The following is a 17,899-nucleotide window of genomic DNA, read 5'->3' as shown; positions in this document are numbered from 1 at the left end:
CCAAAGCAGCATGAAACCTGATCACAGCAGCCGATCAACATTGTTTCTGGCTTAGAACTATGAGTACAATATGAGGCCATTCCACACTATGGTTTCTTGGCCTCTCACTCTGTGGGCTGAAAGGAATAGCTTCAAGATGAGAAGAAGCAACTCTGAACTACAGATTTGTTTATCCAGGTCAGCTTTACTCTGTGTTGTGGTTTCCTGTGGACCTTGCCAGTCTGTAGACCAAGTGGCTGTTGTAAGTAGAATATGGTGTTATAATTAAGGACCTAAAGTTATGATTGAATGATCACGGGTTGCGTTCCCGGAGTCTTGCTATTGTTCTTTTTAGAATGCCGATTAACCATCATTACTTCTATAAAATATTTGTCGGCGTAGATAATGAAAAGTATGAAAACGTGAGCTGTGTGAGAAACAATGTGTAAAAACGTCTGCTAAGCACCTAAATAATAAATAGAATCATATAAAGAGCAGAGGTATCCTTCAGCTGTTTTCATGCTTCAGCAGATTGCAGTTTACTGCTGACTGTTTCAAGAGGGATGGGATGGATATGTGTGGATACATGGCCAGTTTCTCAACTTGTTGAAGCTCTGGGGGATGTGTGGTCTGCCCAGGGTGCTGCACTGTGCCAGAACACACCCGGGGCTCAAGCCAGGCCCTCTCTGGGGAGCTCATTATGACTTCCTGGCCACAGAAACACCACAACAACATAGGCCATCTGCCTGTTTGTGTGTGCCTCGTGGTGCCAGGGACAAGTGTCCTCAGCCCACAAGATATCAGCAACACAATAACATATGTTTTTAATAACCCATATATGTATTTATACACATACATCATCACATGTTCAAACTGCTTAAGTTGTTTTTTATTGCCTCCTCCTCCTTTCTGTTTCATGCAACAGATGATGCAATGGTCAAACATCCAAGCAGGTTAATGGAAAAAGATGACAAGATGATAAAAAATAATTGATAGTCCTTACCGCACTGAATATAAGACTGGAGGTCCCTCAGTTCTATCTAGCCAAATGGCCTCACTCCTCACCTTCTCGTTGTCGTTTCAACACCATACTCACGTTGGGTGACAGGAGATGCCATGGTAACAGAATGTGGAGGTGAGGATGGCCTCTCAGGGTGGCAGTACTGGCAGCTCAGCTAGCCTGCTGTTAACGCCTGAGCCATCACTAAAGACTCATTTTTCAGTTTTACTGCGCTCCTCGATGCAATGATCAACACTGTGATTTGGTGAAGAAATAACGTTATGGAGTTCCCTTTTAAGTAAATGTAATTTCTAGCCGTTTATTGTTTAGTTATATGATTATACAAAACAAATGATGAGCAGCTTTTTACAGAAATGTGCTAAGCGGTAGAAAACAGTAGTATTGGCTGATGTAACCTGGTGTGGAACAGAGGACCTGCTAACTTCCCAACTCCACCATCCCAGGAGTTCTCTCTTCTGCGACTAGATGAGGTGGCCGACCAGCGGGTCAGCATTGTGGGCTTCTCCGTCTTCAACCGCTCCCACCCCTTCTTCCAGGACTTTCTCCTTAGCCTTCATCGCTCCTGGCAGGAGAACTGCGACCATGCGCCATTTGCCGGGGCTCCGGTGAGTTTGGGAGGTGGAATTCAGTTTTCGTTAGGTTGCACAGGAGGCCGGCAAAATTATTCCTTTTTATCTGTGTGTCATAGAGCATAAAAGGCAATCATGCCATTATTGTGTGCAGAAAACCAAAAATCTACTACCAGTGTATTCAGATGTAAACCCAGTCATCAGCATCATTGAAATGTCCCTCAGTGGCCCAGTTTAATTCTCATTTGCTCATGTTGTATAATGTGCTGAACATTAGGGGCAGCTGCTGGCATAGTGGTTAGTGCTACTTTCTTTGGATCCAAAGGTTGGAGGTTTGATCCCCACCTTTGCCTTTACTACCCTTGAGCAAGGTACTTGCCCTGAATTGCTCCAGTAAAATTACCCAGCTGTATAAATGGGTAAATAATTGTAACCTTAACACTGTAACTTGCTTTGGAGAAAAGTGTCAGCTAAATGAATAAATGTAATGTATTTGAAAGTAGCCCTGTTTAACTCCTTTATGTGTAATGATATTTTCTCAGTAAAAAGCTGCAGGTTTGCAACACACCTTGCCTTGCATCCGTAAATCAAATCTGTCCTTTGAATGAAACCTGACTCTTGACACATCCCCTGGTCTCAGATCTGCTATATGTGAGATCCTTCAAAGTTGTTTATTTAGTTTCTGTGTTGTAATTAAGCTTGGGAGGAAGCTCTGAAAAATCAATGCTGTTTTTAGAAATTATGTGCTGCACTCTGGGTTAACGTTTCATCTTAATTATACTTTATTTTGAATTATTCAGAGAAGTTATTTCCAGGGTACTACATGTAGTTGAGAGAATTACACGGCTGTTGTTTCCTTAGCTTCCCGTCTCGTAGGTGGATGCTAGAAGGGGCCCATACTTTTGCCATTTTAAGGGTAAATGACCCAGATGAAAGTCGTCATTTCAGCTTTGAATCAGTTCTTTCCAAGTGTGTGCTGTACTCAATTACTTTAACAGCACACACTACACACACATACAGTGTAGATTCCCCTATTGTCTCAGTGTGCTGATTTGCACATCCCTGTTGTGAAAATGTGTAAAGTACAAATTTCCCCCCGCATTCCCATTATACTGAACAAATGGCTCGTTGAACAAACTGACCCCAGAAATCCACTACCAAACTAGCCCCTTGTTTACAATTCAGTGACCAATACTGTGTAAGTTTTACAATAAAAACAGCTTTGTGTATCCCAGCAGCACCAGTTTCTGCACTAGTGCGCCAACCCATATGATGGTTGGAGGCCCTGAGGTCTGAGGTCTCCTGCCCCTCCGCAAGTCTCCCCCAGTGTACACTGGCACAGCTCAACCCCCAGTGTGCACTGGCACAGTGCACATTGCGGCCTTAGTGAACCATGGGAGCAGCACTCTGCTGTGGGTGCCTGGTGCACCAGCTTCTCATCCGTCTGACCGCTCATTCCCCTCCCAGCTCTCCTCAGCGTTGCTGTTTGATGCGGTGCATGTGGTGGCCGCCGCCGTCCAGGAGCTGAACCGGAGCCAAAGTGTGGGTGCTACACCTCTCTCCTGCAAGTCCTCCAAGATCTGGGAACACGGTACCAGTCTGATGAACTACCTGCGCATGGTGAGAATGTTCTGCCTCCTGGGGGTAGGGGATGGAAGTTCAGAGTCCCACCTGTCACCTGACACAGCAGGTCATAAGGATTTGTATTAGTGCTGATACTTTCCATGAAGCACATGAGCATCATGCATTATGGATGTACTCATAACTCAGTATAACAACTCCACAGTGCTTTCATAATGCCTGCCGACTCTTGTGCTCCTAACCGCCCATGGCTGCCTATAAAACCCACTGAACACAAAGGGTCACAAAAAACAGAAAAGACACAGCTGCTTTAGATTCCCATATTTAATCCGGTGTTCTACTGACAGCACAACGTACTCACAGGAGGATTCCTTCATGTAAAACCTTTTCAGCTTGTAATCCTTGTACAACCAACACCATCTGCAGATGTTGACTGAAATGCCTGAGACTGCAGCCACTGTGTTTCTCTGTGAAGCACCTGTGCTTACTATGCCCAGCTGTACAAACTGTTATGTGTTTGTTGGCAACACGTTTAGTAATGTCAGTGCAATGCATCATTATACACATTACAAAACTGCCACACGCATTTTGATTGCCATAAAAAGAAAGTTGTGTCCATGTATTGTGATTACATACCGGTATAAATAGTATAAGTGACCCCGTCCTGCCCTATAGTGTCGTTGCAAGGTACAGCAGTTTTATCCAGGTGACATATGTTTAAAGCAGACTAATGGCTGCGATGATGAGCTTGTATCGATTGTAGTGTAATTAATGACTATGCCCAGGTTCAAATCCAATATGTCAAGTTCATTCTCTGATTTGTCACAATCAAACCCAAATGGTCTTCACCGTAATTCACTGTAGACCCCGAGAACCATTTGGCGAGAAATCAATCATATCAAATTGAATACATTGTTAGAAAAATAGGACCTGACATAATGTATTGACAGTTAATTGTAATGTCTTTGTGAATCTGTGTATGTGCTCGCCTTGTATGGGTGCGAATCTCCGTGTACACACTTGCATGCCTGAGTGTCTGTATCTGAGAAGAGGTAGGAGTGCTCTTATATGTCCGCGTGTGCATGCGCATGTGTGTTTGTGTGCGCTTGAATGTTTTATGTGAATGTACCTGTCTCCCATATCTATTTATGTGCTGTTGTGCGTTCATGCTCGTGTGTGTACTTGTATGTCTGCGTCTCCTACAGCGTGACCCATGGGACGTGTCTGTCTTTCTCTGGGACAGGTAGAATTGGAAGGTCTAACTGGTCACATTGAGTTCAACAGCAAGGGCCAGCGCTCCAACTATATCCTAAGGATCATGCAGAACAGCAGAGAGGGCCTGAGGCAGGTAAAGTACCTTAGAAGTGCACGCACAAATACATATTCAAAAGGGTGCATAGCTCAGTTCTTATTTAATAATCAACAAACTCTCCTATCCAAAATTACACACACACACACACTGAACTGCTTGTCCCATACGGGGTCGCGGGGAACCGGAGCCTAACCCGGCAACTCAGGGCGTAGGGCCGGAGGGGGAGGGGACACACCCAGGACTCGAACCCCAGACCCACCAGAGAGCAGGACCCAGTCCAACCCACTGCGCCACCGCACCCCCCTCCAAAATTACTCTAAACAATAAATTTGTAAGTCATTTCAGAAAAAAATATCAGCTAAATAACTAATTATAGTAGTAATAATATCATAGAGCATTGTGTCTCCAGGCTGCAGAAAAGTTTGATCCAGTAAAAGCGACAAGTCTCACTCAACCATGGCTTCCAGCAGTTTCTGTAAACAAAGTGGACTTGCTTACGAAATGATTAATGGCCAAGACATTAACACCATATACCTCTCTGGAATATAGCTATCTGCAGTTTCTTTCCTTCCTATGATTCTACACAGTTATGACTTTCCATTGTGGTTCTCCCTAACACCTGCATATGCTGCCCTGGCCATTCTGCCTGGGAGAACCAAGGTCACGCAGTAAAACAATGGGCTACTTTATTTGTTCTTCAGAAGGTTTTGTTGGATGCTGTTGCCTCTGGGTTTTGATTGATTTGGAAGGCAGTGGCATCTTTATTATGTATGAGACGATTCTCTGCTAAAATGTGTGTCCTGGACCGGCCTTCGAGACAGTTCTGTGCATCGCTTTGTTGAACAAAGTGAGCTCCCCAGGACTGGGTGTTTATGCTTGAAGGTTGGTGTATCCAGCCATTCAGTCACTGGCAGCAGCCTGTGGTGAGGCCAAGAACCTGGTCTATCAGCTGTGGTACTTTGGGTATGTAAACACCCTAGAAAGTTAGACTACACTGATGAGGTGTCAGTAAGCATGAGAAGATAAATTAGATGAAGTTTGGCCTTTGTTTTATTCTGTACGTGTTTTACGTTATCTTTTTATTTATCCCTTCTGCCCTTCTAAGGCATCTTTCGCTCATCCTCAGCTCGTGCTCCATAATGGAAGCTTCACCAAGCAACATCATATGTCAGAACACCTTATATTTGTTCCACTTGCCATTTTTTGAACAGCCAATAGAAACACAGTGCCTTGCGTGTTTTTGGGAGTGCATGCTGTTGCTGAAGACACTGGTTTTGATCAGTTTATTCAAGTGTGTAATGAGGTATATAAAGCCCTAATAGGAGTCAGCATTGTGGAGCAGTATGCAGATGGTGCACGTGCCAGGATTGAGCTGTAAAAGTGCTGTTCCTCCAGATGTATATTCATGGCAATGTAACGCTCTATGCACAGAATAACAAGTCAGCGCACGCAGTACTCTGTGCAAGGGCAAGCATTGATTTTACCATCCTCCGCCCTTCTTCTGAAGGAAAATTGGTGGTAGAATAAGGTGCAGATTACCCGGCCGTATCGTTTTTTGGAGGTGTTTCCTCTGATTATGGTGAAGAGGCTGGTGTACTGTATCCATCTCACAGATCTGCTCCTGAAAGAGAGGGTGCTAGTCTAGTTGGGCTTGTTGTAGGCACCACTGTCCCAATAATGCCCCTGTTAGCAGCAAATCCTGCATTGGTTGGAAGTAACATGACGGGCACTGAATTAGCATTTATTATTTTCTTATTACTTATTTATTCACTCATCACACAGTTTTTACACTGTCAGTGTCTGTGGATGGATATTTTAATGGAGCAGTTCAGGCTAAAGGCAGCAGTTCCCTTCCCTCCCTTGAGATATAGACCTGAGACCTTAAAGGCCAGTTTCTAAACGACTTTGTCACCTGCTGCTCTCTTTCCTCCAGGCAGGACTGTGCAGCGGAAGAATGTTTATATTTCTCCAGCCAGTATGATTGTAGCTCTCTGGCTAATTGCAGTTTGGAAATCCTTGCTCACCCATGTGCTCCATTCTTGCTCAGGATGGTCTGGATCTCATAGTGGACCTGCTTCTGGCAAGATGTGATTTACTAATTAAGCCTGTAAAAAGAGGCTGTTAATTAGGGTCCACAGTTAATCCCGCTACAGCTGGGTCACAGTGAGGGAGCTGTAAGAGAGAAGCTGTGTGTGTGTGTGTGTGTGTGTGTGTGAGAAAAAGAGATGCTCTGTGAATGTCCATGTGAGAGTGTGTGCACACAGGGAGACTGGAAGCCCCAATTATAGCAACCTGATGCTGTCTTCAGGAGACTGGACAGCTCTATTGAGGTGCTTGAGCCGACTGCACTATTTGCAGCTCTGCAGACAGTGTGTCATGAAACATGGTGGGAAGAAAGGCCATACTGTAATATTCTCCCCACTGTCACCATTCTCAAGGGAGATTGGTTCAGATAAGCCCTCAAATGAGTATAGGTAGCCAAGAGCTAGTGGTGGTCAAGAAAGAGGAAACATTAAAGAATGAGTCTGAACAATGATGTCCAGTGCAAAAATACCAGAAGCTGATCTTTAACTGACCCAGGGGTCCTTTCCTAGGCTATGCAGAAGCTCCTTGACTATATTGGCAGGTGGAGTGGGAAGTTTCCACAAATCAACACTCGACCTCCTATTTCACCTGGAACACCTAGAGAAAGCAGTCAAATTAGCATCCAGCACATCTGAACATGAACATCCTTCCTTGGAGGCATCTGCCTAAGCATCACGGGGGTATGATGGACACCTGAGTATAAAGGGGATGTAAAAACCAACCTTCGTTTCCTGACCTGGAGTACTGGGACTGATCCCATAGCCGAACCATATGTTTGACATAAAATGCAGAGGAAAGAAAGATTTTGCGTTAGCTTTGTTGTCAAGGAGGTATGCTGCATGTGGATTATTGCTAATGAAGAAAGCGTACACTGAGGATGTAATACTGCTGCTGAACATTGAGTTTCCTGCTGTGGTCACTCAGCCTTCACCAAGCCGCTGCCCTTCGGCTGCTAAAAGTAGATATTTCCTTCCCTGAGCTTAATCCTCTGAGTGGGTCATTGCATGGCCAGTGAAGAAGTCTTAGCTCTCCGCTGCATGATTTGAGAGTCAGCCCTGGAGGGACCTGGTAGCTATTTTTATCAGTCATTTTTTCATCCTGTGAGACTGGTAAACAGGTTACGTATCTTCGATATGTAATTACAAGTTCATCAAATAAGAAATAATAGAAATAATAACATGCTGTGCTGGTTACTCAGCACCCCTGACCTGAATTCTATCACCAGCCATGAAAGGTGAAGACCCACTGCCTCCTACAGCAGGGACTCAAGATTGGAATCGCTATCATACTGCATTACCTGTTCATCAGGAGGACCACATAGCACAAATTGGCCTGAATTTCCACAGGAGGGTGAGATGATGGGTCTTCTCTCTAGCTTGTTTCTCACAGAAAAACCTATGGACTGGCCAGCATTTGCAAGTCTGCTGATAGAATCTGGGTGAACAGCTCTGTCCTCCAAACGTGTTTCGTCTACCGATGGATCATGGATCAGGAAGGGTGTGTGTCCGTCTTTAGCCCGCTCTAAAGACTGCACAATTGGCTATAGAGTGCTATAGCAAATTCGGGATAACATTTTGGCCTGAAAACCTCATGATATACTCACTGGAGTTCGACAATGAATCCCCCTGCTGAAAACACTGCCGCCAGGCAAACACTTAGGTTTCAATCATTTGGAAAGTTGGGCCCCCAGAGGGCCAGTTCACTGCCCTTGCAGTCATGGACAGTCCTGCTTCTCTGCCTTGTCAGTGCTGGAGGCTGTGACCTGAGACCTGTCACACATCTCCTGTCAACAAAGGAGGATCCTGGCACGAAAGACAGCTTTGCATCTTGAGTACAAGGAAAAGTGGCCATTTGGAACCAGCTGTGGCTCAGAGCAGTCCTAGTGGTGTTGTACCAGGAAAAGTATTACAATGAAAGTAACCAGCAGGGACATGTAAGAATATGGTGATTGCCTTTGCCTGGTGGGAGTAGCACAAAATGCCTTTCATTATCACAGATTTGCGGTCCAAAATGAAATTTCTGTTATTCTCGTAGTGAAAGGAAAAACATAATGCAGTGAGCCTGTCATCTTCCTCCCCCGTTGTCTCTCAGTCAGTATGCAGGCATGTGTTAAACACAGGAGCAGCAGCAGTGCCAGGACTGCGTCTGCCAGCAGGGTTTTTTATTGCCTTTAATGTTGCTTTTCTACCGAAGAACCAGTACTTCAGACTGATGTAACTCATCTGAGTCACTATTAATGCTCACTACTAACCTTATGACACTGGACTGCTTACTCTGGAGAACGACCTTGGTTACAGATTGGCAAAGAGGCAGTGCTTTAAAAGTTCTCATTGAAGGAGGAGAACTACTGTTGTGCCAGAGACAATGTTACCGTGCCAGAAATGCTGATGAACAAATATAGCCGTATAAATATTGGAAACTGAGCCACCTGAAATAAAAGCTTCTTTTCAGCACCTGAATAATAGTAAACAAATAACGATGGTGTTATTTCCTAACGGAACTGTAAGACACTGGGTTGTGCCGCCTGGTTTAATCACCGCAATATGTCTCCGGCAGCGGCATGATCCCAGGTGTCAGGATCTGCTGGCAGTAATCCTTCAAGCGCTACTTGACTAGCCCCATATTGATTTCCTCACTACCTTCCAGCACTTTCCACAGTAAACGGCCGTCGTGTGATCTGCACAGGGCCTCCTAGCAAAGTGTGCCGGTGCGGCAGTCACCAGCCATGAGATCTGCTCCGAGACGCAGTGGGATTTAATACGAGGGAATTCAGGATCAATTAAGTTATTTTTTCCGCCACCGTCACACAAAGGTTGTTTGGCTATTTGCCTGCAGACCTGTGAGTGATTGGAAGTCGTTCTGTGTGCTACTCTTGTTTGAATCTATACCTAGACCAACATGGAAGAGTTTTCATTCTTTGGCCTTTTCCTGCTGAATAGCCCCCTGCAGAGGCCTTCAGTTCCCCAGTGGTAAACAGGTGCAGATCTCGGATGAATGTGAACAGTGTAGGCTCCTCAAGGCTACATGCATCAAGGAAAGAGGGCTTGGCACCACTGGCAATGTTGTAAAAGAATAATGTGATAAAAATATGGGGGGCGCGGTGGCACAGTGACGCAGTGGGTTGGACCGGGTCCTGCTCTCCAGTGGGTCTGGGGTTCAAGTCCCGCTTGGGGTCCCTTGCGACAGACTGGTGTCCCGTCCTGGGTGTGTCCCCTCCCCCTCCGGCCTTACGCCCTGTGTTACCGGGTTAGGCTCCGGTTCCTCGCGACCTCGTATGGGACAAGCGGTTCTGAAAATGTGTGAGTGTGTGATAAAAATATTATTTATTGTGTTTGCTGCTTTTGATAAAGCATATTTTTTTAATTAACATGGTATGATTGCGGTTTTGGTAATCGGTTGGTTGCTCTTGATTTACCATAATTACTTTAAATTAACATGTTATACTGTAGTTGCAGGTCTGTCAATTACTTTCATTTACTTCTGCTAGTTATGCTCATTTTACCAAATTAAATTTCAGAAATTGCAGCCCTCTACTTTTCATAACAACAGAATGTACTGGCATGGTTTGTGGGAGATTAACAGCAGAATGTAACAGAATATTTCAAGAAAACACTAAATAAGAGCCATGCATTGATTTCATTTGAAAATAATGAAAATATGGCACAGAGAGATGCTGATCCAGTTCAGGTTTGTCCCCTTTCTCAAAGGAACGCCTGGAACTTGAACTTGAGCCCTTTTTTATCACGGTACACTGACCACTGCTCTCCCTGCTGTCTGTATGGCAGTTCTACACCCCACAGCTCAGTGCACCTGGCAGTCAGCGTGGTGCAGTTTTCCCTGTCTAAAACCCAGGGTGGTCTTCCTTCCATACAGAGATCCAGTGGGAGCTTTGCTCATAATCATATTCTTATGGGAGTTCTTTCATTCTGGGAGTCAGTTTCATTCCCTGCGATACAGAGCCCACTAAGCACCTAATTAGATCAAGCACTAGGAAACTCCTGGAGGACTTGTCCGATTCGCACCGAAAACAAGAAGCATCTTCAACAGACACAAAAGCCTTTTAAGTGCAGGAAATTGCTTCTAATGATGTGTGTCTGTTTGTCTTTATGCAGATTGGCCAGTGGCACTCAGAGCAGGGTTTGTCCATGGAGCGGAAGTTGCCATCGGTCAATATGACGGACACACTCTTCAACACCACCCTCACCATCACCACCATCCTGGTAGGTTCTCTTTCACCTTCTCTGTGATCCTCCTGCCTAAATTGCTCATAAGAGCAGCAGGTGGTGGCTGGGTAAAGGGCTTGACATGTGGCTGTAGTAGTGCTGGTTCACTTTCCATAAAAGACTTGTTTTTTCATCAGCGAAGAATAATTTTTTGAGCTGCAGGATGCAGCTTATTTCAAACAGCACACCCTGCTTTGGAACGTTCTGCTGCTTCCTTGTAGATACAGTTAGTCAGAAGTCCACAAGAACATAGAACAGAGGAGCCGCTCGGTATCCAGAGCATTGAATGGGCCAAGGAAACTGTGTTAAGGACTAATAAAGCAGTGGCATTTCTTCAATGGCCTGCTGAGGGCTAATAGCTTGGTTAGAGTAAAAGAAATCTTCCTCGCTCTTTCTACCATATGCCAACAAAGACAAAGATAAGAGCAGAGGGCCTCTTTACCAGCGCCTAATTCACCACTGTGTTTTTCTGAGCCCATGGAGGGAAAGTGCGTGAAACGAAGCGTTGCGGAGCTGAGATGCTGCTGTTTCACTTGTTTACCTTAATCGCAGTGCGGGTGGAACGGGTCCCTTTAGCCATTTGTCGCAAAGGCTGGAAAGATGCAGGTTTGCCGCTGATTTCACCTTAAAGACGTATGAATGTAAGGAGCCACGGAGGAGCAATTCCACCACTATCAGAGCCCATCCATCACCTCGAGATTGCAGTGTCAGCCTGTTGTGACCACTTCCCAAGGTGGGGTGGGGGGGGGGGGTCTCCTTCTGAGAGGGGTTGCATTAAAACAGCAACTCCCACACGAGCAACAAAGCACAAACTGGAAGTCGACATGCATACATAAGCCCGAAAAAACAGATATCCTGTATCGCTTTATAGATAAGGTCTGGCTAAGCAACTGTGTAACAAGGATGCTTCCACATATGTTCTTTATTTAGTGGCCATAATGTTTGAAGTTGGCACAGCAGACCCGAAAATGTTGACTGAATGGCCGCAGATTGTGTACAACTCTTTAGTGGAACAACTCGGTCTGAGTGAGAGATAATTTGGTTTGATAGCAGAGTTCATTTTGCTGATGGATGCTGGAATGGTACATTCATAATGGGTCAGCACCAAGGCTGCCATTATTTGTTTGCGCTTAAACAAGTCGGCCCAGGGAGAATATCACACGGTCTCGGTAGAAAGTCATAACTACGGAGCTTTTTCATTTATTGATGCTTGCCGAAAGACATCTTGAACTGCTTTATGGTGAGCATTCAACACAGTGGAAGTCTCCCTTCTCTATTTTGAGGTGGCGGCCATCTCAGACCTACTAATTGGAGCCCGGACAGCTTGTTTATTAGTTTTCTTCCACCTTTTGTAACCTGGAGTTTAATGTGCAAGCAGCCCATCAAAGGCAGCTCTTTAATAGGTCCAGCTTTCGGGAATTGGTGGGCTGCGATGCTCCATCGCTTTCGATGCGCTGCAAGCCATGAAATTTGCATTTATATTGCACCGACCACGTACTTTCCGCACAACCACAGATGGAGTGTCCGTTCAGGTAGAAAAGGTAACACGCATGGATGATTTAATGAGCAAACGAGCAAAACGGAAGGGATTTGCATTTATAGATTTGATTGCCAATAGGACTCCTCTGTGTATTTTGTAGTTGAAATTTGTGGTTCAGCTGTTAAGGATTGTGCCTGTTGCAGCTGTGCCGATACCCCTGGACACCGCAGCACTTTTTCTCACATCCAGACAGAACAGTTGTGGCTCCATAATAAGGCTTTAACACTGTCTGCTGTTTGGATTGGTAGAGGGGTTACCACCAGTATAGTGTACGTCAGGAATAAATAATTTGTTTTTGGTCTTCAACAGTAGCTCAAGTCAAAGACAATACTGTTAAATTTCTTTCAAATTTGGCCTCGCTCAATGAATCATGTGCATATGCGACATCAAAAAAAGTGTCTTATATATGAAAAGAGCTTGCTGAAAGTGCCATTAATCTGCTCTAGCATGCAGTGTCCGTGCTGGCTTGATTAAACCATTCTTTTGAAAAAGAAGTTAAATTTACTCTCTGAGGAAGGATGATGGTGTGAAATATGGGCTCACTCGATTTCATCAGCTGACTGCTCTGTAAATCTGTTTGCAGCCAACTTAAATCAGCATGCTGTCCCATCTGGACAAGATAGCAGACCATAAATAGTGACAGTTTCTGGCCTGAGGAAAACAGCAAAAGGCTCCGAATGTAAAGCCACTTCTAGCTGATACAGTCTGCAGCAACTAACACTGGTGTTTCCTCCAGATTCATGTTGCTCCCTAGGAGGCGTAGTGATAAAGGAACTCAACTAAAAAGTTACATGTTAAAATCTCCACTGTTGCAAACGCCTTCATCTTAATTGTTTTGCGAGTATTTAATGAGTTTGTAGAGTTCATAAAATCTGCACATAAGATTTGGAATATAGATACATACTCCTGGTAAGCCAACAAATGAAGTGGCAAGACATCATGATCTCAGATAAATACATGTCCCATGACCCTACAGGAGAACCCCTATGTGATGCTGCGGCACAACCACCATGAGCTAGAGGGCAACGAGCGCTATGAGGGCTTCTGTGTGGATATGCTGAAAGAGCTGGCGGATATCCTCAAGTTCAAGTATCGCATCAGGCTGGTGGGCGATGGTGTATACGGTGTGCCTGGGGCCAATGGCACCTGGACTGGTATGGTGGGAGAACTCATCTCCAGGGTGAGAACCGTGACCGTGAAGGTTCATTTTTGCGACTGGCTGTTGTTGCAAAAGGTCATACAACTGATGTCTTCATCCTCAGCTCTCAACCAACAACACCTACAAGTACCTCTCATGCATCAGCTACTCCTTACAACCTGTCACACATGAGCAGCACTTATCACTGTCCCCTGATTGCATCTCAAACATCATCAAGATGGATTGTCGCCACCTGTCCACCTTTTCTATGTCAGTGTCGCATATTAATATCTTCTGCCACCATCTGAAAACATCACCAGCATGCACCAACACGTGCCATTGCCCATTTCTCATGCATAGTCAATACATTATAACCTCCTACAAATCTCCCACACATCGTCATTTTCCATCATCAATACCCGCACATCAGCATACATCATCTCTTACCCAGCCAACATGCATCTTCATGTCCTTTCCACCTTATGTGGATCAGTACACATCGATATCTCCTACAGAAGTCCTACATATCATCGACATGCCTCCACACATAATCAACATACATCGTCACTTCCTATTCAACAGCTACGCATCAGTAACATGTCGCCAACACCTCTCCCCCATCTCCCAGATATCATCCCAACATGTTGTGCTTCATACTCTGGAAGCGTGAAAAAAATATCTCAGGGTTTATAATTTAACACGCAACATATTCACAAATTCAAACCTCTTTAACTTGTCACAAGCTCTAAGTGAGTGTTCCCCTTAGGGAACAGTTCGGCTATGTAATACACCTAAAAGTTAGTGCTAGAAATGGCATGACGTGAGCTGATGTGACCAGTGGTGTTTGTACATGTGTGGGTGGAGCCTTGAAATACTGACCAATCTCAGCACTGCAGTCCGCCCTGACTTCACTTCCCCTTTTTCCACAAAGGTCACTTTAACCACATTAGACAGTGAGATGGCTGTATTCAGTCTCCAGGCTGAGGGACTAATGAATTTCAATTAGCTAACCCTCTCCTGCACAGACACACACACAGATGTATTTTAAAATGCTCAGCAATCCATGAAGCACATTAATTCTAATTTTGACACCCTCTAACAGAAACTTGATTGAATTGAATTTTCATATGCCATATATTCATGTCTGCACCAAGCTGCTTCCCTTTGCATCACAAATATTATGTATTTAAAATAAGCAGTTACAGTGTATTGGTGATTTATCTGCTTATTTGCTAGATCTTTTATGCACTTCATAAAAAACTGTTAATGTAATTTGTTTATAAATGAAAGTCTGTTGCTGCTGTCCTTTTGTTTTAGAGACTGTTAGATATTGCTTTTGGGGTGTAGGGAAGCAGGGAGGCCTGTAATATGTTATCTGTCTTAATTCCTAGGGCTAATGGAGGGCAGAACCATTAAGGAAATGGAGGAAATAGTGCCTGCTCCTATTATGGGCACAATTCATTGTGGAAGTTTTTTCTGTTTAGTGACCTTGAATGGTTCAGCCTGCTCTCTAGGGGGTCCCACATGTGTGCAGTCTACATGGAAAGAGTGTGCAAGGTGACATGTAGACCCCGCATTGTTGGTTTAGACATTGACTCCAGATCTTACAGAGCACAGTACTTTACCCTGTGTGTCAGCCTTGACTGTGGCTCCTGTGGGGATAATGTGCCTTCACCACGCTGTCCCCAGCATCTATAGACACGAGTGATACCCCCCCCCCCCCCGTACTCTTGTGCATTATATCGATTCACAGCAGTTCAGCAGGGTCTTTGTTTCTTCTTTCACCGTCTCTCACTATTGACAGGTTATTCCCATATTCCCATAATAAAACAATACAATGCTGTATTATTTAAAAAATTCACAGAGTAGTGGTTTTTGTTTCAATTAAGTATTTCTCAGATAATCACTATTAATATTAAAGAAGTATATTAAACTTTTGGCAAATGCTCTTGTTGCATGGGTATTTTTTTTTAAATGCTTGGAAAATGTGCGAAATTTGGTTGAAAACTTGTGTAGAAACATTTTAGATAGTACCCATCTAGGGTGTTTATTCAGTTGAACACTTTTAGTTCATATGTGGAGTAAGAGCAAAAAAAAAAAAAATTTCTTCTTTCTTTTAGTTCTTCATTGTTGCCCTTTAGTAAAGACTGATGAGTTGTCTACAGGCTTTAAAGAAGAACACCTGTGTGGTGTGAGATGAGGATGTGTGTGTCATTAAGTCAGACAGATTAGGACTTAGTATGACTTTACACAGCAACACCTCTCTGACTGACAGTTCTGAGCTCTACTACTAGATCTTCATTAAATCACTGGTTTTCAAGCCAAATCCTAGGTCAGAGGTGTTTTCCTTTCTTGTACCTTTCCTGGAGAACCACATCCCTGTTTGATTGGATCTTTAATCATTAGAAACATTTCTATCCGAGTCATTAAGAGCTTAAACAGAAGCAGGTCATCAAGGTCAGGTACCCAGCATCAATTAGGATGACAAGGGTGGAGGTGAATGGAGGGTTAGGAGCACCAGTGTGGAGTGAATATGAGAAAAGCTTCTCATCTCATCTCAACTACATCAACATAATTACATTGTGTGGTGGAGGGGAATGTGTCTACATGTGGGGAAAGTCAGGGTATGTTTTAATGCCTCATTCACTTCACTTTGAACTTCATCAGTTTGCTACCCCTGGGCTCCTTTGAGACTAGATTCAGAGTTGCATAGTCAAGAAGAGACACTAACTGACCTCTCCTCTGTGTCTTTTTCAGAAAGCTGATCTCGCTGTGGCTGGACTGACCATCACTGCTGAGAGGGAAAAGGTTATTGACTTCTCCAAGCCCTTCATGACCCTCGGGATCAGCATCATGTACCGGGTACATCTGGTGAGACCCCACGCTTATGGCCTGCAAACCTTCATGTATGTGGCCCATAACTGGCTTTTCATACTGCACTGGTCATGTGCTGGTAACACACTGAGCCTCTGCTTCTGGGGTGAACCTGTGAACAGCATGGGTAATCGATCCTAACAAGTGTCAACTCGCACCTGCAGTTTATAGCCTCAACATGCCAGAGCTGGAGATACAATTAGATGTGTTTGTAGAAGCTTTCAGTTTCAAACATGGGAGTCAAACACAGGTTACGCACATCGTCTTGACCTTGCGTGCAGGGGCATGTCTAAAGGGGTGACAGAGGGTGGCAACCCCCCCCGAAATATGAGTGCCCATCCAGCACCATTAGGCCAGAGTACTGTCAATCTGGTAATGCTCAACACCACTGGATCAGAGTGCTGTCAGTCGCTGCCTGATTCGTAATACGGAATCACAGTACCACGTTTTTCAAACAGAAGGAGAGACGCAAGTCGACCATAGACCACGTCTGTGTTCGTGGTATGAACACACTCAATTATATATTTTGAAATATGTTGACTGGGGTGGTGGTGTTCTCTGCTGCAATAGTACGCATAGGTGATCTCCAGATAACAGCAAAAGTAGTGAGCGATGTAGCCTATCGATGGCAGAAGGCTACTGAAGCCTCGATTACCCTAGTAAAGACAACCTTCGCAGGTATAACGGCTTCAAAAGCTCCCAAGAGTCCCATTATAATATTACGTAGCTAGTTAGTTAGCTTAGCTAACATAACTTTGACAGAATTCCCGTGCCTCCCACCCCTCCATGCCACCTCATTTAAAATATCCTAGAATTGCCCCATCTTGTGTATAAGGTGAAGTCAGAGCAAGAAATGAGTCCATGAAGGAGGTAAAATGCTAACATGGCTTACAAACAGGTTTAAACACACTGAATCTCCATGAGCCAATGACAGTAAGATAGTTACCTGGTCACTGGGAATGGAGGTTCTTTCATTCAGGTTCTTTCATCATCTACACAAGAAGGCTCACTCTTTTCCTGTGAATTTAACTTGTTCAGTCCCAGATCATAATCTCTGTAGACAGGATGCAGGAACTGGGATGTGAACTACTACATGAAGGTAACGAATCCCAGCTTCACCAGGACTAATTCGTAGTTCTAAACCTCCTACAGTATAGTGCAGACCAAGATCTCAGCAAATCCATCTGTCTGCCTGGTTTAGTCCTGCTTTAGCCTTCATTTAACCTGTATCCTTGCCTGCTTCCTTGGTGGTTCTGCCTTTGTGAGGGGGAAAAAAAGGAGGAAAACACTGGCAGTGCAGAGGCTGGGCTAAAATAGAGGGATTTCCTTCTGTCTCACCCAGGTTCTGCTGTAGAACCCTTTGGGGTTATTTTGTGCCACCCCCTGGACCCTTGGATGCCTGTCCATAGTTGCTTCTTATGGTGTCTGTGTTGCAGGAAATCAATATGGCAGTTAGACATCAATGGAGAGTGTAGTATGGACGTCTCTGCAGGCGGAAATGGGGTGGGGCGGGGTATTTTACCGTTCACACAATGTGCCCCGCAGGCTGGGGCCCATTCCTCTTTGAACTATAATTA

At 44.5% G+C, this 17,899-nt stretch overlaps 1 protein-coding gene across 5 annotated transcripts in view; it reads left to right on the top strand.

Moving 5' to 3' along the window:
- The window catches only part of grik4 (glutamate receptor, ionotropic, kainate 4), a 148,538-nt gene that overhangs the window by 123,090 nt on the left and 7,549 nt on the right, over positions 1-17,899 (top strand). For all 5 annotated transcript variants that reach the window (XM_029255441.1, XM_029255445.1, XM_029255443.1 and 2 more), the window contains 6 exons: positions 1,444-1,605; positions 3,037-3,189; positions 4,394-4,498; positions 10,660-10,767; positions 13,287-13,490; positions 16,206-16,319. In XM_029255441.1, the coding sequence (XP_029111274.1) occupies positions 1,444-1,605; positions 3,037-3,189; positions 4,394-4,498; positions 10,660-10,767; positions 13,287-13,490; positions 16,206-16,319 (846 nt within the window). The remainder of the gene's footprint in view (positions 1-1,443; positions 1,606-3,036; positions 3,190-4,393; positions 4,499-10,659; positions 10,768-13,286; positions 13,491-16,205; positions 16,320-17,899) is intronic.

The sequence above is a fragment of the Scleropages formosus genome, chromosome 10 (assembly GCF_900964775.1).
Source record: "Scleropages formosus chromosome 10, fSclFor1.1, whole genome shotgun sequence".
NCBI classification, from domain to species: domain Eukaryota; kingdom Metazoa; phylum Chordata; class Actinopteri; order Osteoglossiformes; family Osteoglossidae; genus Scleropages; species Scleropages formosus.
Note: the sequence above shows the minus strand (reverse complement) of the source record. Positions and strands in the feature narration are given on the sequence as shown.